This window comes from Cygnus olor, chromosome 20, assembly GCF_009769625.2.
Source record: "Cygnus olor isolate bCygOlo1 chromosome 20, bCygOlo1.pri.v2, whole genome shotgun sequence".
Lineage (NCBI taxonomy): Eukaryota > Metazoa > Chordata > Aves > Anseriformes > Anatidae > Cygnus > Cygnus olor.
In genome coordinates, this window is record NC_049188.1 from 7,553,351 (window position 1) to 7,576,282 (window position 22,932).

The 22,932-nt window shown below is 65.9% G+C and overlaps 1 protein-coding gene across 6 annotated transcripts in view; it reads left to right on the plus strand.

The window, feature by feature from the left end:
• The first annotated feature begins 2,002 nt into the window (after positions 1–2,002).
• The window catches only part of ABR (ABR activator of RhoGEF and GTPase), a 34,889-nt gene continuing 13,959 nt past the window's right edge, over positions 2,003–22,932 (plus strand). Inside the window, exons 1-10 of one of the 6 annotated variants that reach the window (XM_040532746.1) lie at positions 2,004–2,021; positions 14,075–14,259; positions 18,793–18,897; positions 19,255–19,440; positions 19,591–19,698; positions 20,157–20,217; positions 21,848–21,900; positions 22,132–22,272; positions 22,491–22,612; positions 22,730–22,895. In XM_040532746.1, the coding sequence (XP_040388680.1) occupies positions 14,152–14,259; positions 18,793–18,897; positions 19,255–19,440; positions 19,591–19,698; positions 20,157–20,217; positions 21,848–21,900; positions 22,132–22,272; positions 22,491–22,612; positions 22,730–22,895 (1,050 nt within the window). In that variant the 5' untranslated portion in view covers positions 2,004–2,021; positions 14,075–14,151. Of the gene's footprint in view, positions 2,022–9,497; positions 9,702–14,074; positions 14,260–16,500; positions 17,066–18,792; positions 18,898–19,254; positions 19,699–20,156; positions 20,218–21,847; positions 21,901–22,131; positions 22,273–22,490; positions 22,613–22,729; positions 22,896–22,932 lie in introns of those variants that run through there. The other 5 variants (XM_040532750.1, XM_040532745.1, XM_040532748.1 and 2 more) reach the window with 5 other exon arrangements.

The following is a 22,932-nucleotide window of genomic DNA, read 5'->3' on the forward strand; positions in this document are numbered from 1 at the left end:
GCCCATGCAACACGGAGCAGACACGGGGCCGTGCCCACCTGCAGACCCCGTGGTGCCCCCATAGTGCCCCCGTCCTGCCCACAGCCCTGGGAGCCACTGGGGACCTCCACTGGCCCCGGCCCCGTGGGGACCCAGCCCCAGCCCTCGGAAGAAGGCAAGGTCGCCCCGTAAATCACGGCTCTTTGGATGCCACCTGCTGCCTGTAATTAGTGCATCCCGCCGGGCCGTCCCCACCTTGTCCTGGCCATTTCCTACCTACGTGCCCATTACCGGGTGGGCAGGCGGGGAGGGACGCCCGCCCGGGGCTGCTCCCTCAGCCCCCCCTGATTTATCGCCCTGCTCCGGGGAGATTTATGGGCTGAGACAGGCAGCCAGCAATCCGTTGTAAGGCTCTGCCGGCCCGTCTGTCTGACAGCTGATGAAAGGGCTGCAATTATCCATTGCCACGCATAAATCAGGCCGCTCATAGCACGCCCTCCTCCTACCAGCCTCCACAAAGGGGCTCAGGCCCCGGGGACACGCCACCTCCCAAGGATGGGACACACGGGACAGGGCACTGCTGGCACCGGGCACCTTCCCATCCTCACCTGGGCACCAGTGTCACCTCTCTGTCTGGTCCCACAGCCCAGAGGCGTGATTTGGGGGGCTCCAAGGGAGGCAGTGCTGGAGGGAGCCCGCGGAGGCCGGCTGGGTGGCGAGGGAGCAGCCACAGCAAGGATGGAGGTGGTGGCTCTTGCGACACCGTCGGGGCCTGTGCATAAATAGAGGGTGCTTTGTTCCTGCTGCGCCACGGCCAGGTGGCCACGAGGGACACGGGCTCGTGAGTCACCCACCTGTGAGTCACCCCCTCTGCGTCCCTCACATGGCACAGGGAAAATGCCAGCCCTGCCCGGGGTGTGGGGAACAAAACCTGTCCCGTGGGGCGTGGGGGTATGGTGGGTTGAGTGCAGCGGGAATGTGCACCGTGGCACGGAGCCTTTCTTGCCAGGTGTCACCATCACCAGGCCAAGTGTCACCGTCAGAGCATCTTCAGGCCAAGTGTCACCATCAGAACATCACCAGGCCAAGTGTCACTGTCAGAGCATCACCAGGCCACGTGCCACTGTCCGGTCATCACCGTCCCGATGACGATGAGGGCCAGGAGACGGGCACACGCTGGCTGAGGCAGGACAGCCCCGTGCCACCAGTGCTCCCCATCATCGAGGCTCGTTTCTCGCTGGCTCGGTACCGGCCTCGTGCAGCACCGGGGGCTGTCGGTGCCGTCACCTCGGGTCGCTGCCAGCACCGGGAGCTTCTTGCCCTCCTCAGCATCCTCCCGGCACTCCGGGGAGCCCCCGCCGCAGCCCCACAGCCTGGAAGCGGCTTCCTCCGGTGGGCACCGGGGGGGGCACCGGGAGCAGCCCCGGCGCTCCGGCTGCCAGTAACCGCACCGGGCCGTACCGGGCCGTGCCGGGGGCGGTGGCAGCGCTGCTCCCCGCCCCGTCGGGGCCGTGCTGAGGCCGGGGGCGGGCCGGAGGGGCCGGCCGGGAGCCGACGTCAGGCCCCGCGGCGGCGGCGGGGGGCGGAAGGCGGAGGAGGAGGAGGAGGAGGAGGAGGAGGAGGAGGTGAAGAAGGCTGACGGCGGCGGCGGCGGCGGAGCGGGGAAACCCGGGGCCGGCCGGGGATGGCGGCGGGCAACGAGGAGGCGGCGGCGGCTGCTCGGGCAGACTTCGCCCGGCACTGGCAGGAGGAGTTCCCGGGGGAACCGGCGCCGCGCATGGAGCTGGGCTCGGTGCGGGCGATGGAGCGGGAGCTGGAGCGGTGCCGCCGGCACCTGCGCCGCCTGCAGCGGGCGCTGGCCGAGGAGCGCTTCAAGGTGCTGTACCTGGAGGCGGCGCTCGCCCGCGCCCCCCCGCGCCCCCCCGGCGCCGCCGCCGCCGCCCCCGCCCCGCGCCGCCGCCCCCAGGCCGCCGCCCCCCGCGGCAGCTCCCCGGAGGGAGGCAGCGACGGCAGCTCCGGGGCGGAGGACGCGTCCTCGGCAGGTGGGTGCCGTGGCACGGCTGCGGGTACCGGCACCGGCAGCTCCCCGGGGGGGCTGGGGGCGAGCCGCGGAATGGGGGCGGAGAGGCCCCGGCGTGCCGTCGGGGTGCCCCGTGGTGTAGGAGCGGCCACACCAAGCTCGGTGTCCTCGGCCCCCGGGGACATGTGCGAGGGGTGCCGTGAGGGAGCGCGCCCCCAGACCCCATCCTGAGCCCCCTGTGTGTGGCCGGCACGCTCTGTGTGGTGGCGCGGCCAAAGGTTTGGTGGTCTCCCTACAACAGCCCCATCACGCGCCCAAGGGCATCCCACGCTGTCACACAGCCGAGGCCACCCCAAGCCCTCATTCCATCAGTTAATGTCACCTCAAGCCCCCGTGCTGTCCCTGTCCCTCTCCCTGTCCCACTTCCAGGGGTGCCCCGTGCCAAGGCCCCGTCCTTGGGCACGTGAGGAGGGAGGGTGCAGCCAGCCCTTGGGGATGTGCCACCGGCTCGGGAGCTGCCTCTGGGGCTGGGACACCGCACAAAAGTCACTTCCTCCAGGTGTGACCTGGTTCACATGGACGCCTCTGCTGGGTGACACCCCGCAGTCACCCCGGGGAAGTCCTGGAGCTGCTAAAACAGGAGCACGCTGGGGCACCGAGGTGTCCAAGCACGCTGAGGACAATGTCCTTTGGCGAGCTGCTGGCTGCTTTGTGGCACTGCCGGCACAGCCAGCGCTGTCGCCTGTCACGCTGTCCTACTTCCAGCGGCCTGGAAGTTGTTATTGCATCATCCCGTGTGCTTTAATCCGGGCTCAAACACCGTCCTGACAGCTAGGGAATGGCACTTCTCGCGAAGCTAATTCTGCAGCTGCCTTGAATTTGTTTGGTTCTTGCTCAATTGTTTGGGGTTGGTTTGTAAGAAAGCTGCGTAGCGGTGGTTTAAGCACAAGCAAACACTCCAGCATCAAACTGTGCTTAATGCTTAGTTTAATTTATATTTATCACATTAGTCTACAGGGCTGGAGAGCAGTTCAGCTTCCGTTTCACCTTCCCCAGCTGTCTGTAGGTGACATGTCCAAAGGACGGCGTCGTGTCTCGGTGCTGCGCTGGGCTCGCTCCTGCCTGCGTTTCTGTCTCTCCCCAGCTCCGGTCAGCGACCCGTGGGGACAGCCGGGGTGGGAGCCGGGTCCTAGCCCTGCAGTGGGGCCAGGCACATCATCTACACGCAGCTCCCAGCCAGCCCCACCAGCGGCGATGCTCTGATGTTTTTGGAGTTCTTCTTGGTGGTGGCCAAGGGGTAGGAGCAGTCGGAGCGGCCAAGTGCCCGTGCGGCAGTGCCTTTGGGTTTACGCTCACGTCCCGTGCTGTGTTTGTGTCTCGGGCGTGCTCCTGAATGGTTCCCCACGCTGAGGGTTGTGCAATGCTGCTCTTGGGCCGCTGGAAGATGTGGGTTGCTAAAGGGGCTTCCCTGGGGCGTGGGGTAAGAAACAGCTCTCCAGGGCATTGTGACCTGGAGGGGTCTTCCAGCCCCAGGGGCGCTGAGTTAAAACCTTCGCTGCCACCAGGGGGGCTTTCTGGCAGCACCTTGAAACCCAAGGCTCTGTCTGCTGTGGTTAAATTTGGCTTCCTCTCCTCCTCATCCCCCAAAAGGGGCCGCGGTCCCACTGTGTGCCCTCGTCTGATTGCCACCAGCCCCATGGGAGGCTTTGCTGAGCGTGCAGGACCAGCGGGCTGCCCAAGTCGGGGGCTGCGTGGCCACCAGGTGACGGTGACAGTGACAGTGGCAGTGATGGGGTCGGGCTCTTCCCGGGCTTGTCCTGAGTGTTTCCTTGGCATCAGCACATCCGTCTCTTGTGCCTTAAAGGAGAGCCAGCGTGTCCTGCTGGCGCTGACATTTAAAAGCAGAATTTGAGCATGCAATAAATGCATGCGGTCGTTGACTGGATCCCCCTTTCTGGTTACACGTGGCTCATTTAGTGCTCCCGTTTTTTTTCTCACTTCTGTTTATTTTTCAGCTATAGCTACAAATTCCTGATCGTGGTTTGTAACTCAGCGAGTGCTGGTCTGCCTGGGGGTCCTTCCCTCAATGTTTTCATGAAGTTTTGGGCTTGTCGGTGCTCTCCTTCGGTGTGTGCAGCTCCGCGTTGTCGGTCGGTGGGCATGCTGCCAGCTGAGCTCCCCGTAACACAACGCGGCGCTACCCGGACAGCAGGGGCAGGAGCACTGGGTATCATCTTTATGGGAATTAGCAGGGAAACACAGTGGTTTCCTTTAAGTAGCTTGTGATTAATCTGATTTAAGGGGAGGATATCTGCGAGATGCCTCCGTTTGCAGCTATTGCGTGAGAAGAGTGCCTGTGACAGTGAGATACATGATCCTGGCGTCTGAGATAACACCTCGCCAGCTCTCTCAGGACCGACAAAATCTGAGTGTCAGCGAGCAGATGGCTAGCACGGAGCACAGAGAGGGCTGAACTTCCCTTCGTCTCTGCCGTCACCTGTCCCTGCGGCTGGGCACGCAGCTGGCCTCGCAGCCGAGGATGCGTTGGGTGCACGGGGAGGCTGCCAAGGCGGGGGTACTTCTGTCTTTGGGCACTGCCTGTGGAGGTGCGGGTCTGGGCCAAAATGCTGGCGTTGTCTGCTGGTGCCTTGGGAATGTGAAGCAGGGACAGCTTGCAGGGTGCCCATGGCACTGAGTGTGGCGCCGAGGTGCTGAGGGGTAGGCTTGGTTCTGTCCTGATCACCCTCGGGCCGTTCTTTCTTGTAAAAACCCCAAAAGCCTCAATGAGAAGGGGAACGGGAAATAGTGAGCCAAGTCCAAGGTTTGTCTCGGCGCATCTCTTTCTGTCTGGGGCAGCTGGTGGCATGCAACAGGTGAAGGAAAGTGAAATGTCTCGTTGTCACACTGCTGCCTTCTCTGTGCACCCGTTTCCTCTCCCTTGGAGCAAGGAGGGGACCTCAGGGCCAGTGCTGAAGCCAAAGGTGCGTGGGTGGCAGCTGCTGTCCCCGAGAGCCTGGCTGCAACATCCGTGTCCTTAGCTTTTTATTTTTTTTATTTTTTTTTAACTTTATAGTGTTTTCCCACTGCTGGAAAAGCACTTGTTTGGCTCTGAATGTACTGCAAGTTCCTCTTCTGGTGCAGGAAGGACATGCAGAGCTGCAGTGTTTAATTTTAACTGCTTAGGAGGGAACAAAACGCCCGTGTGTGTGTGTGTGTGTGTGTGCGTGTATGCGTGTGCGAGCCCTGGCTGGGACCTTTGAACTGTCCCCATCTGCTCTGGGGCCCCGTGATGCTCCGGGAGGTGCAGGACATGGTGTTTCTCCAAGAAGCCGAACTGCACTCCCTGAAAAGCACAAATACATGCACAAGTTCATGAGGTGAACACAGTGCCCCAAAAGCCTTGGGGCACAACAGTTCCCGTTCAAAAACCAGGTGGTGAGTACTGGTTTGGGGAGCGACTTCCCCGTGCCAGCCACGTAGCAGAGGGCTTGTACAGGAGCTAAAAGAGCCCCGTGGGCTGGGCATGGCCCTGGAGCTGGGGGTCCCAGTGGGCTTTCCAGGGGGTGCCTGCCCCTGGTGCTCAGCGGCGATGCCAAGCTCCCACAGCCCCGAGCATCCCGGGTGGCCGCTGCAGGGCTCGACCCGTGCCGGGCTCCGTCAGCCCCAGGTCCTCCTGCCACACGAAGCCCTCGTTAGGTGCTGGCTGCAGCCAGAAGTGCCCTGCGGGGCCTGAATACATTTGCATTGTAAGTCCTACCACAGCCGTGAAATTTGTTTTGTTATTTTTCTTTTTTTTTGGCTGGAAAGACACTTCTGTGCGGCGGGCTCTTTGTTGGTGAGCTTCCCCTCCATCCTGCCCAGCCGGAGAAGGGAATGGAGGAACCCCCCCTTCCCCCTGGTGGCAGGGAACCCTTTTCCTTGGGTTGGAAAAGGGAGCCTGGATTAGCCAAGGGCTAAAATGTGCGTCCGTCCAGGCACAAGGGAGCATTTCCCCCCATTTCACAGCACCACGAGCTTCCTCCCGCAGAGGTTGCTGAGAGCATCCCCAGGAGCCGCGGCACAAGGCGCTGCCGTAAGGGAGCGCACACACTTCCTTGCCTCCCCTCCAAGAGGCATCTCAAAATAGACTTGGCTTCTCCATCCCTCCTCTCTTTATCAGTGTTTGCTAAGCAGGGTGATTTGCATATGCAGATGAGCAGCAGGGACGGCTCCCTTGGATTTAGTTCAGGAGCCGAGCTTGGCCCCGGGGCTGAGCAGAGAGGGAGGCTGCCTGCAGATCTGCCTGGCGATAAGGCGCAGCTGCAAAGTTCAGGGATCGCGGCGAGGTCTGGCACAGAGGGAGACCTTTGTGCTCAGGATGGGTGATTTCTTCCTGGGCGGTTTTAATCTGGATCCTGCTAACCACCACCTCTTCGTTCTCCTTCCTGGCCCCCCCAGGAATGGTGCTGGGGCTCTTCCAGCCCCGCTCGCCCTGGTTTTGGCTGGGTGTTCCCTGTGCCCGGTGCTGTTTTCCCTCTCCCTGCCAGGAAATTGTGTCAGAGGAGGGCATGAGCTGGCGGCATGAGGACACGTGGCTGTGGGAGCATGGTGCCAGCAGGTCTCTGCACCGCCACGGTGACACTCCTGGGGTTTGCCTGTTCCTGCCTGCCTGGAGCAGGAAAAATCCCATGTCAGGCTGAGGGAACGGGCTCTGCAGGAGCCGTGGGAGTGCCATTTGCTCAGGAGATGCCATCCTCCACCAGCAGCAGCTTCCCAGGGCCGTCCCCATGGACTCACTGGTGGGGTTTTGCTGCCTCCCAGCCGCTGCTCCCCACAGGGCTCGGTGGTGCGTTGCCAGCCTTGCGGCAACCTTGTCCCGGCACGGGCTGGGCGAGCACCTCACAGGCTCCTGGAGGCTGCAGGCAGCTGCCCTGCGCTCCCCTCGGCACCGTGCTCCTCGGTTAGGGGCTGGGGGACGTCCCCATTGATTCCCCGCTCGGAGCAGGGTGCGACGCTGCCCGGGGTGCCCGTCTCCCAGTCAGCACCCCCGGGCTGTGCAGCTGCAGCCGGAGGAGCCTCTTGCACAAGAGCCCAGAAATAGCAGCGCGTGGGCTGCCCGGCCGTGGCGCAGCAGATGCCAGGCGAGCAGCGAGCCACCCGGCGGGCTGCACGAGGTCGGAGGGTGGTGGTGGGGATCCGGCCGCCCCCTTGCCTCGGCTCTCTCCGTGAGGATGCTCCCGGTTCCGAGAGATGTGTTGTGGCTGGAGCCATGGGCAGGGGCAGTCGGGGTGTTGGAGTACGTGGTGCTCAGTGGCTGTGCCACCGCCTGCCCTGGGTGCTGAGCGTCCACGCAGCACCTCTGCTGGGAGCCAGGTGCTGATGTGCCCTGCGGGCTGGAGCTGCTGAGCAGGGTTGTGTTGTTGTTTGTTTGCTTGCAAAGGTGAAAAGAGGATGGAAAGAGAGTGGCCAGAATAAAGCAGAGGGCTTTGGTGCCGCTCTTTGCTCCAGGCTGTGCAAAGGACCTGGGTTTGCTGTGTGCAGCCATCGGCAGCGGCATGGGGACGGCTCTGGGTTGGGTGCGTGGTGCATGCAGGGGGTTTCCTTCACCCCAAATCCATGGGATGATTCCATGTGGCCTCCAAATAGCTCCTGCCCTGACAGCAGAGCTGCGCTGTGCCCTTGCCTTCCTCCCTGAGCATCTCTGGGCTGCGATGCTTGCTGGTGACACTGCTGGCACGCCGCAGGGGACACCAGGGTGTCCCCACTTCAGGGGAGATTCTCTTGGCCCTCCCAGAGCTGCTCGGGGAGGCGGGGGCTTCCCTCGCCCTCCAGCTGACAGGGTGATTCACCAAGCACAGACACCCCGCCGTGCCGGGGGGGCTGAGAGCTGCCTGCCCCACCTCTGCTCTGCAGCTGCAGGGGCCGTGCTGGTGCTGCAGCTGCTGCAGAGGGCCCCGGGCCGGTGCTGCTGCTTCTGCGCTCGGTTTCCTGCCGCGAGCGGTGGATGCATGCGCTCAGCCCCACCGCCGGCGCCTTCCTGGCCTCTCTGTTCAGCCGGGCCCTGGTTTGGCTGCATGCGTGCTCCCTGCTGCAGCCCGAGCAGCTGCTGCCGCCTCCTCCTCCTCCTCCTCCTCCTCCTCTTCCTCTCCTCCTCCGTCCCCAGCCCTGGCGCTGGCTCTTGCTGCGTGGGCTCTGAGGGTGCCGCCAGGGCACGGGGGCTGGGCTGGGAGGCTGGGGGTGAGCCAGAGCCTGGGCTGGTGCAAATGGGGGCTGGCAGAGACAGGAGAGTGGCGAACGCACACGCTGTGCCCTGCGTGGGGTGTGCTGTCTGGGGGCTGTCACCCCATGGCCACCCCTTGGCACCGCGTGTGCTGATGGCTCGGGGACAAGGGGAGCGTTGGAGCCCGGTCGCATCCTGAGCTGGGGATCTCCGAGGTGCCCAGGAGCGGGGTGCGAGGGGTGGGGGACGGCAGCACCTCCTGCCCTGACTCAGTGTGTGCTGACTCACGGCCGGGGGGGCTGCAGGCAGGGGGGGGGCCGTGCCAGGGCTCGATAGGGCCCTTGGGCTGGATACGGCCCTCTGGGGAAGCAGGGCTGCGCCCAGGCGGCAGCGGGTGCTGGTGGCAGTGCCAAGCTGCGCTCCCCCAAAATGCATCGGCCACCTCTGAGGGCTGCGGCATCCCTGGGGGCAGTGTCCCCCCCAACCCCTCCTGGGTTTTCCAGGCATGGTGGCTGCCGGTGCCCCCCCCCGTCCTGGCACTTCACGCCCCGGTGCTCTGCCTTCCCCGCGTGCCGGTGGAGCATCATCCCTCCTGCACATCAGCCCTCCCGCACGGCTCCCATCTGGCCCTGGCGCCAGGTCCAAGCCCATCCCCGAGCAGGGCAGGATGCGGCCGAGGGCAGCGGCTCAGGGTGCTGCCCGCACCCCCTGCTCGAGGGGGCAGCGGTGTGGGCACGGGCAGGAGGGGGCAGCCTGAACGCTTGGCTGGCTCCTGACGTATCGGGGTTGATGACTCTGGCACTTTATATTATTTCCTTTGGCTACAAGCAGATGGTGAGGGCAGTTTAACCCCTGCTTGCCCCAGAGCCGAGCCCTTTATGGGGGGGCACGAGGGGCTCCCCGGGTACTGGCTCCTCCTGGGGAGTGGCACCGGGAGGGGTCTGCGTGCTTTGCATCCAGCAGCAGCAGCTGGTGAGGTTTCACCGGGTAGGGGCACAGCCTGGGCGTCCCTAGGGCATAGGGAGGGGATGAGAATGAGGTCAGGGAGGGGGCGGTAGCAGTGCCAGTGGCACAGCTGGGTGCCCCCTTGCCCCCCAGTGCCACCGGCGCAGCCTGGGGACCCCCACACACCCAGCCCATGCTGCCACCGTCCCCACCTCCCCGTCCCCAGGCACCGTGGGGGGCTGGCGTGGCTGCGTGCGGGGGACGCTGGGCTCGGCTCCCCCCGGCGAGGCAGAGGCGGGAGGCGGGACGCGCTGCCATTGCCAGCCAGCACCTCCTTCCTTGGGTGCCCCTGGCAGAAGAGCCACGGTGCTGCCGGGCAGGCGGCCGTGTGCCCCCTTCTCCCAGCCAGCCCCCGCCTGGGCCTGCGGCCCCCCGCCTCCCGCCCTCGCCGCCTTTGTTGTGCGATGAGAGCCGGCTGGCGGAGCTGAGCGCCGAGCATGGAGCCGCTGAGCCACCGCGGCCTGCCGCGGCTCTCCTGGATCGACACCCTCTACAGCAGTACGTGCCCTGGGCGGGGGGCCAGGAGGGCTCGGGGCGGCGGGTCCCCCCCTACCTGTTGGGTGACGCTGCGTGGCGCTGGGGACGGGTGCTGCGCCGGCGATGCGGAGCCCGAGGCGGGCAGGGGGCAGGTGATGCTGGCGGGGGCCGCGTTCCCCCCTCCCCGAGCATCCCGCACGCCATGGAGGCGCTCGCCGGGGTCGGTGCAGGGGACCTGTGGCCGCTGCAAGGGGCTGCACGGGTGGGCTGGGTGGCGGTGGCACTGGCGTGGTGGGGTGCATGGGTGCCGGAGCGGAGTGACAGCTCGTTCTGCCCACGGGGTGCTTGGGGACCCCACGGAGTGCTTGGGGACAGGGGGGTGCTGGCTTTGTCCCCGTCCTTCTGTGGCCTCAGGACTTCTCCTCTCCCCCAGCAGTGATTTTAGCAGGCACGGTGCTGAGGGTGCTGTGGAAAAGCGGTCCCATGGTGCTGGGACCCGAGGGCTGGCAGCTGGGGGGGCTGCAGCAGCACTGGGGGTGCGAATCCCTCCTAGTCCCGTGGATGGGCAGCTGGGATGTGGTGCAGGAGGATTGAGCCCCCCCATGGTGCCGGTCCCGGGGCACCTGGCGCAGGCTGGCTGGCTTGGCAGCATCCGAGGGAGCCTGGGGCATGGGTAGGAGCTGGGGGGCTCGGTACAGGGTCCTTGCTGTTTGTTTTGGGGAGCACTGAGCTGCCTGGGTGCACCCGTGGGCGGCTTTCAGGGTGTGAATTCCCATTGGGGTGTTTGCCGGGAAGCGTCTGGGCTTGGAGCCCAGCACTTGTGGGGCAGGTTTGCGTGGGGAACGGGGATGGGGATGTGCAGGAAGGGGGCACGGCTCCCTTCCTGAATTTGGAATCTGCTGTGCCCACGAACCTGGAGCGGGGGTCGGTCAGGGGTGTGTGTGTGATGCGTGTGGCTGTGCCCCCCCAGAGTTTTCCATCCTAAATCCCCTAAAGCAGACACTCGCAGCCGGGCACACTGTGCTGTGCCAGCCTGTGGGGACAGCCAGGCTGGAGCCCGGAGGCTGCATCCAGACCCAGCCTCCGCACGCTCCTTTTTCCCAGCAGCTGCCTCCCTGCAGAGCCCACGGTGCCTGGCCACGCCGCCCTCCTGGGCACCCAGCCCCGGGGACCTTCGTGCCCGGGGGACGGGGGCACTTGGGAGCGGTGCCCGCACCGTGCCAGGCTCGTGAGCCCCCCGAGATGCTGCGGTGGTTGGGGAGGAGGCAGCGCGGGGTGCGGAGGAGATGCTGTTTGTGTCGAGGCCCGTGGAGGCAGGTCTGAGGCCAGCTCACGCATCCCTGTTGTCATGGTGAATTTTCACCCAGCCCCAGTAAAAACGTGGCATTTTCCCAAAGCTCGCAGGCTGGGAATAGCAAAATCTGCTCCCCCCTCCCCGTGTGGATGCTGAACTTCTCCTGTGGAAATGAGGCGGGTGAGCGTTGAGGTGTGCAGAGCCCTGGAAGCAGTGTGTGCCCAGCTGGGAAAGCGAAGAAAATGCCACCCTGTGTCGCTGTGACAGTGCTGTCACCTGCCTGCGCTGGGGAGGAGCTGGTGGCCGCCCTTGGCTGCGCTCCCTCTCGAGCATCATCTCACTGGCATTGGCTTGGGTGGCAGAGCTGAAATGTGATTTTCTTTTTGGGGAGGTGTTCCTGGTCCTGCTGTGCTCTAGGGCTGTGAGCCAGCCCACAGGAGCCCCGTTAGTGCTGGCATCCCTCGGTGCATGTGGGGCTGGGGTCTGCAGCGCTGCGGGGGGAGCCTGGGCCAGGGGCTGCTTTGGGTGCAGGGCTCTGAAGCTCCGAAGGTGGCTCCTCTGGGCCAGGCTCCCTCTGATCCTCTGTCCCCATGCCTTGGGTGGAGCAGGAGGGTTTCCACTGCTGTGAAAACCCGGGTGCCTGGAGCAAAAATAGCTCTGGGTTTGGCATGGGCACAAGAACAGGCTGCAGGGGCAATGCAGCTGCGGGGGGAGGAGAGAGGCAGCGAGATTTGGGCTTGCTGGGCCCTGCAGGCAGGGAGGTGGAGGGGACGGACCCTCTGTGTCCCCTGGGCATGAGCAGGGTCTCCCTCCCTTGGTGGCATCAGGCACAGGTCTGTGTGCCAAGCGATGGCACTTCCCTGCGGGTCTCTGCCTGCGGCGCGTCCTGGCGTGTGTCTGCCTGCCCTTGGAGGGAGAGCGGTGATGGAGCTGCTCCTGCTCCATGGGGACCGGGGGCTTTGCTCCAGAGGCCTTGAGGAGGTCAGAGTGGTCCCTGCTTGCAGGACAAGATGTGGGCACAGCATGAGGAGGCCTCGGAGATGCGCTGGTCCCTCCCCGCAGCATGTTAGAGCTGTGATGTGGGGGAGACCTCTGCCCGTCCTCCCTGCGTGAGAGCCTGGTCAATGACACATGGCTGTGGCTCAGCCAGCAGGGTTGTGCCAGGAGGTGGCACAGCTGGGGGCACACCTGGGGCCATGGGGACGTGTGCCCCTGGGTGGGCACGGGGCTGCACAGTGTGAACCTGCTGAGGCTGGGGAGGAGCGATGGAGGCTTGAGAACTGGGTTGTTCCTGCTGGTCCCTTCCCTTCTGTGCCTCCGTGCCATCGACACCACCTCCTCCCCTTGCGCCGTTGCCAGTGTCACCTCTGGCAGGTGGCAAGGTCCCCAGCCGCCTCATTAAAACTGTTTCTCATTACCTGAGCTGCTCCCAAGCTTGGCAATGGGGCGGGGAGGTGGCCAGGTCCCCTCCAGTGCCGGTGCTGGTCTCAGCGTGGGCTTCCCTGGCCGCTGCTGGCTGCCTGCCCTGTCCCTGGCATGGGGGCTGTGTGGAGGTGGTGGCTTTGGCAGGTCTGGCGTGGCCTCGGTTGTCCCCATGTCGCTGTCGATGGATGCTGGAGTGGATGGGGTGGATGGCAGGGGATCGGGTGCTGGGCTGCACATCAGCCTGGAGATGAGGAGCTTGGGCCTGGTCAACAGGAGCTTGGGGTTTCCCCATCCATGCTCTGAATCTTTTTTGGGGGGCTTTGCCCACCATGGCAAGGGCACCTGCCCCAGCAGGGTGTTGGTGACAGGCCTCAGGGGGATGCTCATTAGGTGCTAACTGTTAATGAGGAGAGGTCTGAGAGCAGCTGGGCTGTCCTGGCAGAGCTGGACACACCTGGGCCGTGCTGGGGCTCTCCTCCATCCTGCCCCCGGGGCGCAGGAGAGATTCCCTACACCCTGTTGACACCTGCACGGCTCCCAGCTTCGCAGCACTCCTTGATTTACAGATTTATCCACTTTAAACGTTAAGCTGAGTGCAATATTAATGGGATGAGCAACACCGCTGGGAGCAGGGGACTCCTCGGCGGGGTGAAGCGTCAGCGGCACAGGGTTTGTTCTGGGCCGGGTGCAGGTCACACATCCCATTTGTGTGGGGGTCTTGGCTGCAGGGACACCTGGGCAGGACACAAGGGGACATCTTGGGGCCTGGTTGGGGTCCATTGGGGCTGGGGGGCTGTGTGTGGGGTGCCAGCTGCACCCCGCGGCCGCCTGTGCCGCAGCCGGGCTCCCTTCCCCCTCGCCTTTGTCAGCATCTCAGGGCTGCTGCAGCCGCCTCTCCCCACCGCCGAGCTGCCGCCGTTTCCATGGGAACAGGTTAGGAGGCCCCCCCGGCCCCCGCTGTGCCCCCGGCCCCGCCGCAGGCCCCACGCCCCCCCAGCCCCTGCTCGGCTGCTCCCGGCTCCCCATTTTCTTCCCCACGCCATGCCGAGGGCTCCGGGCCCCCAAAATGGCTGCACCCAGGGCTGCGGGGCAGTGCGGGGACTCCTCTGGCCTGCTGTGGTGGCGGTCCCCTCACAGCAGACCCCTTGTGCCACCTCAGCATGGTTTGTGGCACGTTGGCGTTGCCACCACATCTGCCACCATCCCCTTGCAGGTGGGGCGGCGATGTCCCCTTGCTGCCCCCATGGGCCGGGCAGGAGACAGGGAGGATGGCGACTGCCAGCCCGGCTCCATCGCCCCCCCCGGGGCTGGCGAGGAGGGCATTGAGCTGCTGGCGAGGGGCCGGGGTGTCTGGAGGAGCAGCAGCCCCCGCGCAGATGAGGCCTGCGGCTTCCCGGCTCCATGAATTATGCAGAGGCAGGGAAGGGTGCCCGCGCTGTGCCCTGCCTGCCCCGCGGGCAGGTGGAAAGCCGGTGGGTGTGTGTGTGTCCCCGCATGGCTCCATGTGTTGGAAACGGGCTCATTAGTCCCCCGGTAATTACAGGTTGGTGCACAGCCACCACTGGCATGGTGGCAGGGTTCCCCTTGTGTCCCTGTCCCCTCCTGCCCCGGCCACCAGCCCACTGGTAGGCAGCATCTCCTGGATGCTCACCCCGATCTTCTCTTCCTCTGGCAGATTTCAACTATGGTGCAGACGACTACGATGCCGAGGGCAACGAGGAGCCCAAGGCGCTGCCGGAGGGCTCGGAAACCATGCCCTACATCGACGAGTCGCCCACCATGTCCCCCCAGCTCAGCGCCCGGGGCCAGGACAGCGGCGACGGCGTCTCGCCCACACCCACTGATGGCCTCGGCACTGGGGTAGGTGGGCTGGGCGCCGGGGGCTGCAAAATTCAGGGCTGGGGGTGCCCAGCTGGGAGGGGTCTGCGGTGTTGGCGATGGTCTGGTGGTGCTGTGACCTCGGTGGATGTCCCCTCTGCTTCCTGAACCCGGTTCCTTGTCCGGATGCTGTTTGGAAAGGGGCTGCGCCCATCCATGATGGGACATGTTGGTGTCCCTGACCTGGACAGCAGGCTCTGGGTGCCGGAGCCCAGCCAGGAGGTGCTGGGACCCACCCTGTCCCCTGCCCCTCGGGCTGGGGAGGCTGGGGACAAGGCGCAGCCGCGCTGCCGGCTCCATCTAGCGGCACTTGGGGACACCCTGCCAGCTGCAGAGGGACACCGTGTCCGTCCCCTCCTCTTTGCAGGGAAACTTAGATTTAACTCCTTGGGCTCTTACCCCAGCATCCTCGCCGAGCCACCGGGGTTTTATCCATCCTCTTTCCAAGGAGGGGAGCTTGGAGAGCTTCGGAACAGGAAACTAAAAGCGGAAAATGTGATTTTTTTTAATTTTTTTTTTTCCAGAATCAAGGTTTCCCAAAAGCCCAGGGGGTGCCGTGCTGGCCCGGGGACCTGGGGGCTGCTGCCACTGGGTGCCTCTGCTCCCCAGCACAGGGGCTGCTCTGGGGAGCGCCTGAGCTGGGGGGGGGTGTCTGCAGCATGGCAGGGGCACGGGAGGAGGCGGTGTGGAAAATGTGGACGTTTTTGCCGTGGAAGGAGTTAAGGCCTTAACCCGGATGTTGAGGCGGAGGAGCACAGAGGTGTGGCTTCCTCCCCCAGGGTGCTGCGCAGCATCCTCGGCGCCCAGCCCTACGGGGGTCCCGCGGGGCCCTCCTGTGCGTCCCACCACCCCGCACCGAGCTGCCGTGACCCCAGGCACGGTCCCCTGGTCCCACAGTGGGGGATCGAGCCAGCCCCTTCCCCGGCACCCTGCTTGCAATTGAGTCTCGTCCCCTGGCAGGGTGGTCCGGGGGGGGGGGGGGCAGCGGGGTGGTGGGTGGCCCTGGGGGATGCAGGCTGTGACGCCGTCTCAAGTGGCCGTCTTAGCTCAGTGCTGGCCCGACACTAACAGGATTGGGAGCTTTAGAGCTCAGCGCCGGCTCTGCCTCTGATCTCTTTATCTGCAGCTGCTTGGGCTGGGGCTCACGGAAGTGCCCTTTGGGTGCCGGCACCTGAAATCTTGGGGTACCCCCAGCCTCCTGGTGGGCACACGCGTGTCAGCTGGTGCCTGGGTGGCACAGGGCGCCTGGCTCAGCCCATCTGCAGAGGTGTCTGCCTCCCCTGGTGTCCTCCTGGTGCCAGAGGTGGCATCTCCAGCCTGGGGGGCTGGCAGGATTGGGGCAGGGTGTCTCGTCTCGTGTGCTCCTGAGGCTGAACCTGGAGCCCCCCAGCCCTGCGTGGGGACCAGCCCGTCCCACCCACAGCCGTGAGCATCCTGGCAGGGGCTGTGGTCACAGCGCAGGGTGGTGGCCCAGCCTCGGCTTGGGTGTTGCTGGGTTTCGTGCTGACAGTAGCTGCTCTGGTCATCCGGTGTCTGTGTCCTACCAAAAACGTGCGAAGCCTGAGCTGCAGCGTGGGGTTTGTTACTGGTTTTGAGAGGAGCGGGGAGCCTGAGCGGCTTGTAGGGACTGAGCAGCCGCTGGTTCCCCTTTTGCTGCTGAAGAGAGGGGGAAAACAGCTGAAACGGCTCTTGCGTTAGCTCGTGCAGATGTCCACATCTCCAGCCTCTGCTTGCCCCATCTGGCAGCGCCCACAAGGCCCCGCAGAGCCGTTGGGGCTGGGGCAGCAGCCGGGTGCTGGTCCCCGCTGGATGCAGTGTGGGTGCTCCGGGAAGCACCGTGCATCAGCAGCATTTCCCTGCTGAGGTTCCCTCCGGAGCAGGGAGGGGTCCGGGACCCTTTTCCTGGGGGGGCTGAGGTTGGGGGTCCAGGTGCCTGTATGGGACCTGATCCTTGCTGCTGCCCTCTGAGGCGATGGAAGACCCCGTGGTCCAGCTCTCTCCTTGCATGGGGGGACCGTGGGGACCCCAGGCAGGATGGGCGCTCTCCCATCGCTCGTGGCTCTGCCTGGCGAGCCCTGGGAGGCCATGGGGGGGTCGGGATGGAGGCAGCGATGCGGGTGGGGGACCCCTCTCCATGGGGTGCCCCCAGCTCAACGCCTTCCCCCGCCGCCCAGCACCACGTAACTCCAAAAAAGCGGGTGGCGGGCTGCTGCGCCCCAGCCTTGACCAGAGCGCTGAGCAGCCCCACCTCCAGCGCCGCGACGTGCATTTCCTGTAGCGAGAGCGCAGGGCGGAGCGGCGGGGCTGGCTGCGAGCAGCGCGGCACGGCGGGCAGCGGCCCTCCACCGCCGGCAGCCCCCCCGGGGGAAGCGTTGGCCTGGTGGGCAGAGCCGGGCACCCCCTCGGCCCCCCAGCTCCGGCGGTCCCACCGTCCTCACCGACGCCGCGGTCACGCTCGCGTGGCCGTGCCGCTGCCCGGGGAGCGCCTCGCAAAGGGGCCGACGGCCCGAGCCGGGGCAGGCGGGAGCACCGGGGATCCCATAATGGCTCCTTTCATCCAGAGGCTGTGGCCGGCGTCCAGGGCTGAGTCAGGCCGGGCTGGCTCGGCCGCGTAAGCTTTCCCAGCCGTAGCCTTGCGGGGTCCCCGTGCACCCCCAACGGTGCCCGGCAGGCCATGGAGGAGGAAGAGGAGGCCATAGGGTACCTGGATAAAGTCCTGGAGGATGAAGATGACTCTGAGCCGGGAACCCCCACCAGCCCCGGGTCTCCGTTCTCGGCCAGCGAGAAGGTGGGCACCCGTGGGGCACCCCGCTCTGGCACCGGACAGGGTGGGGACGGAGACGGGCACCTCGCTGCTGCCGGCCCAGGTCTTGGGGTTTGGGTGTGAGGTTTCCTGGGGCAGCGGTGGGGAGGGGAGAGGGTGCCAAGGGCTCAGCCGGTGCTTGCGCATGCCTGCTGGGGTGGGATGCTGTGTTGGCAGAGCTGGGATGCCCGGGATGAAGCTGGACCACTCTGTGCCGCTGACTGACCACGCAGCCCCAGGCAGACCCCCCCTAAAGTGCCCCCAACCCTGCTGGACCCCAGGGCCGCGCCCCCGGCCGGCCACAGCCCTGTGTCTTCTCTCGCCCACCTTGCTTGGGTGCCCTGTGGGGACTGGCACAGGGCTTGGGGAGGTCTCCATCCCTCCTCTCCTCGAAGTTTCTGAAACAGGGTGGCTGGACCCTGCTGGAGGGTGGGCTCCTTGCCCCTCGGGGCCATGGGGTCAGGCTGGCACCGTCCCCGGTGGTGTTGTGGGTCCCCGGCGCGGACAGGCCCCTTATCTCCCCAGCTCTCACGCAGGGCCCAGCCTCTGGGGAAGCAGGAAGAGCCTGTGACTAATCGGTGGCAGCGAGCCCGCCAGCACCGAGCGGACTCCCTGGGCACCCCCCCGCTGCTCACCGCAGCCTGGCCTTAAAGTTGCAGCTTTGGGTGGGGGCACCGGGCTCGTGGCAGCTGAGGATCGGGACCGAGCGGGGCAGGACGGGCGATGCTGGTCCCAGAGACAGCATGCACTTCCTGGCTGCGCTCCCATCCAGGGGGGGTGCTTGTGCCGCCCACTGCACCCATGCGTGGCTGCTGCTGCCGGACCCCCGGTGCGATATTTGGCGCCAGCAGAGCTGAGTGATGGCACAGGGGTCTCCGCAGGCAGTGCGGGATGGGGGCAGACAGGGCCTGGCGGTCTCTGAACCGTCCCAAATTGCCTGGAGCAACGAGGTGGGAGTTGTGATCCTCTCCAAAAGGGGCTGTACCGGCTGGGTTAAGGCAGGAGACGAGGATCTCGGTGCTGCAGAGCTGTGGCTCTGCCTGATGCTGCTCTCAGTGGCAAAGCCCAGCTCCTGAGCGTGGTTTTTAGTACTGGGCTGGGACTCTGGGCACGGCGGGCGTTCAAGGTAGTCCAGGACCTGGGAGCGGTGTTCAGGGCCGTGCCGGTGTCAGGGATGGGACGTGTGTCCCACCAAGCAGAGCGGAGGCTTCTGGCATGCCAAGGAGCAGTTTCTGGGTGGGTGCAGCTCCCAAACCCCCCACCCGCCCTCCCAACACCAGACCTGTCCTGCTGCCACTGCGTAGGGGCCGGCGGTGACCGCGTGGGGTGGCACTTTCCCAGAGGAAGCCCCAGGCGGAGAAAAGGGTGGTGCCGGCTCACATGGCGCCGCTGGGTGTGATTCCAAGGGGTGCCTCTGGACTCTGCCCGGGTAGAGCTGTGCTGTGCCGTGCCATGCCGCCCTGGAGCGCTGCCCGCGGCGCCGGGCTCCGGGCCAGCAAGGAGCAGGGAGAGCAGCGCCACCGGTGCCGCCCCGGCTCCCCAGCTGGCTCCAGCCTGGCTGTGCCGCCCCGCCGGCACGTGCTTGGCCCTCGCCATGGTGTCCCCGTGGTGGCAGGGCCGTGTGTCCATGCAGGGACACCGGGGCTGGTGGGGTGTGGGGGCTCCGTCTCGCACCGGTGGGACTGAGCCGGGCTGCTTGCTGTGTCGCACAGGGCGAGCGAGACACTGGCAAAGGGCTGGAGATGCGGAAGCTGGTGCTCTCCGGCTTCCTGGCCAGCGAGGAGATCTACATCAACCAGCTGGAGGCACTCCTCTTGGTGAGCACAGCCGGGGGGGGTCCTCCAGAACGGGTGGATGGGGTCCTTTCTGCTGGGGCAGCCCCCCCCCCCCCCCCCCCCAGCCTGCCCGGCACAGAAGTATTTCCAGCCCCGCTTCCTCCCGCGGACACGCCGGCCCTCGCGGTCAGGACGTTGTTGCACAACGCGAGGGTCGCTGCTGATGCAGACGGGGAAGTCCCAGGGGTGAAGGAGCACTGACACGCAGCAACAGCCCCTCGTGCAGGGTGGCCCGGGGTCGTCCCAGAGCTGTCCCCCTTGGTGGGCTGCAGGAGCCTCTGGGGCCGTTTCCGCTCCGCGCCCCAGTCTCAGACGCTCTCCCTTCTCCTCGCCCGGCAGCCCATGAAGCCGCTGAAGGCCACGGCCACCACGTCGCAGCCCGTCCTCACCCTCCAGCAGATTGAGACCATTTTCTACAAGATCCAGGATATCTACGAGATCCACAAGGAGTTCTACGACAGCCTGTGCCCGAAGGTGCAGCAGTGGGACAGCAACATCACCATGGGCCACCTCTTCCAGAAGCTGGTACGCGCCTTCCCCGGGGCTCTGCTCTGCTCCCCTCCGGCTCGAGGGGCAGCCCGTGGCAAGTTTTGGCCCCGTGGCTCCTGCCTGGCCTCTGGGGGTGCAGGGGGCCCCAGGGGCACCTGGCTGACCCCCCCACCCCCCCGCCCACAGGCCAGCCAGCTTGGGGTGTACAAGGCCTTTGTGGATAACTACAAAATCGCCCTGGAGACAGCTGAGAAGTGCAGCCAGAGCAATTACCAGTTCCAGAAGATCTCAGAGGTGAGCAGGGCCGGGTCTGCGCCGTGGGGTCAGAGCATGTGCCACGGGGTAGGGCAGGGGACATCGTCCTCATGGCCAAGTCAACCATGTGCACTCCACAGAGGGGCTTCCCCTGCCCGAGGGACTTTTGGGGACCATCCGTGGGGCAGAGCCATCTGCAGCTGTGCCGGGATGGTCGTGGCCTCGGTGTTGTGCTGAATCCTTCAGGATTTGGCCCATGCTTGGGGTCCCTCAGTGGGACCAGCGCTGCAGTGCTGCTCCGGGGAGACCTGAGTGACCCATGGGGGCTGCTCTGTGGGGTACAACCACAGCCCCAGCACCCGCACATGGCCAGGCTGAGGCTGGGGGGGGGGGGATGTCTGGGTGCATGGCGGGTGTGGAGCCCCCCAACCTTGAGCAACGACCTGCCCCAGCCCTCAGCCCCCTCGGCCCTCCCTGACGGGCCTTTTCCTCCCTAGGAGCTGAAGGTGAAGGGCCCCAAGGACTCGAAGGAGAGCCACACGTCCGTCACCATGGAGGGTACGGCATGCGCGGGGTGGGCGTGGGGAGGGGGCTGCAGCCTTTTGTCTGCGGGTGCATTACCGAGCGGCTCCCGGGAGCGGAGCCCTTTTGTGTTCCCGTGAGCGGCGCTGGTGCTGGTGCTGGCGGGGGGGGGACGCCCCTCGTGAGGATGCTGTGGGCGTGCAGCAGCCCCCCACCCCCTGCCCACCCCCTCCTCCCTCGCTGGGAGCCGTGCTGAGGGCCGATGCCGCGGCGCAGCCGGGCTGAGCCGCCGAGGGGAGGCAGGGATGGCTGCGTGGAGACGGGGCTGCCATGGAAATCCTCGTTATCGTCCGCCTGTGCTGTAACTGCACCTACGGTGAGGGGCTGGGGGTGCGGTGGGGATGTGGCTGGGGGTGATTCACCTGCCATGGGGGTGCCGGCCGCTGTCCTTGCTGGGTGGAGGCGGCATCGTGCTCCGCAGCCTGAAGTTGGGCGCGTCTTTGTTCCCGGCTCCATCGAGCCGCCTTGGCTCGGGCACGCGTGGCCACGCGCTCGCCGGGCCCGCGGGGCTGGGGCTCGTGCTGGTGGCGGCGATGGGGGAGCCCCGCTCGAGGGGGCTCTGCGCCGGGGTGGCGATGGGGAGGGGTCCCCGCTTGCTCGCCGCAGGCTGCGAGCAGCTCGGGGCTGCAACGCCCTTTTCCGTGGGGATGGAGGAGCTCCTGCCTCCCTGCCTGTTGTCATCCTGTGCTGCCTGCCCCTGGGTGGCCACGCTGATGGGAATGGGGATGGAGGATCAGCCCCCTCCTGGGGACGCAGCGGGCTCCCAAGTGCTTTGCATGTACCTGTAGCGATGGCAGCGGGAGGCTGCATCCTCCCTGCGTGTGGGGTGGGAGGATGCCCTGAGCGTCCCTTCCCTCACGGAGCTCTCGCTGGGTGCCGCAGGGGCTCTGGCTTTCTGTGCTGCCACCGAGGTGTGGGGACCAGCCCCATGTCCAGACCCCGTCTTGCCCCAATGCAGGGGTCCTGCCCTCGTGACGCGGGGCTACGAGGCAGCACCCTCCTTCGAGCTCCTTGGGAATGGGACCGGAGCCCCTCCATGACTCATACCATGGCTTGGGGTCGGTGTGTTTCCCTCTTCCCCTCCCGCCTGCAGCCCGTCCCCACCGGGGCCCTGCAGTTTGGGGAAGTGGTCTGAATCGTCGGGAAAATCCAGATGCCTCAGTCTGGGTATAAATAGCCCAGAGAGACATGCGAGGGGCGCTGGGACCCGGCACCGCGTGCACACCCCATGCGAGGGGGTGGGGAGGAGGAGGAGGAGGAGGAGGAGGAGGAAGGTCTGGCTATTAGGATGAAGGGAGCCCCAGAGCATCTTATGGGGTGAGTGAGAGCAGGGCTGCGGTGGGAGCTGCACGGGACCCAGCGTGGAGCAAAAAGGGAAACTGAAAAAGCTCCAGGCCGCTGGTGGTGCCAAGCAGCTCTTCCGCCCCACCACCACGTCACGGCGGGGTGCGGGGCCACCGGGGGTCTCTCACCGGGAGCCAGCAGGGACTGGGGGAGCCAGCAGGGACCTGTTGCCACCTCTGTGGGTGCTGTGCTGGCTCTGGGGTGGGGATGAGGGGCTGAGACCCCGCGGGTGGTGCTGGCTGACCCCTCGTGTCTCCCGCAGCGCTGCTGTACAAACCCATTGACCGCGTCACCCGGAGCACCCTCGTCCTGCATGTGAGTGTGATGCCGACCCCGGGGCGGGATGGGGACACCGAGGGGCTATAGGGACAGGTGGCTGGTGACGGCTGTGTCCCCAGGAAGACCCTCCCTCGTGCTAGATCAGCCATGCCCTGCTGCTGCTGGGCACCCACAGCCTGGGGAGCGCCGCGGGGGGCACCCCAATTTGGTGGGTGCTGTGGGGTGGGTGGCACCCTCGGGTCGCTCACCCGTGCCCACCCCATCCAGGACCTCCTCAAGCACACTCCAGCCGACCACCCCGACTACCCGCTGCTGCAGGACGCCCTCCGCATCTCGCAGAACTTCCTCTCCAGCATCAATGAGGACATCGACCCCCGGAGGACGGCAGTCACCACCCCCAAGGGGGAGGTGAGGCGGGCAGGGTGGCACGGGGTGGTGGCAGAGCCCTCTGCAAGCCCCCGGTGGTGCCTCCACCCCAAGGAGCTCCACGGTGCTCGGCCAGGAGGTGGAGGGGGGGGGTCCTCAACACAGTTCTGGGTGCGTGGAGTGGGACAGGGACATCCAGACCCCACAGGGTGCTGGCCCTTGCTCTCTGCCTGCTCTCACGCCAGCCCTGCTCCCCCCAGACCCGGCAGCTCATCAAGGACGGCTTCTTGGTGGAGCTGTCAGAAGGCTCGCGGAAGCTGCGGCACGTCTTCCTCTTCACCGACGTGCTGCTCTGCGCCAAGCTGAAGAAGACGGCGGTGGGGTAAGGAGGGCGCTGGAGGCCCTGTCCTGCAGCGGGAAGGGGCACGGGGTGGGGGACGGGGGACTGGGAGGGCTGGGAGGATGCTGAGGATGCTCAGCACCTGCGCCCCGGCTGCAGGAAGCACCAGCAGTACGACTGCAAGTGGTACGTGCCCCTGGCCGACCTGGTGTTCCCCTCGCCGGAGGAGTCGGAGCACTGCCCGCAGGTGCACGTCATCCCCGACCACGAGCTGGAGGACATGAAGATGAAGATCTCTGCCATCAAGAGCGAGGTGCAGAAGGAGGTGAGAAGGGCTGGGAAGGGTGTGGGGTGTCCATGGG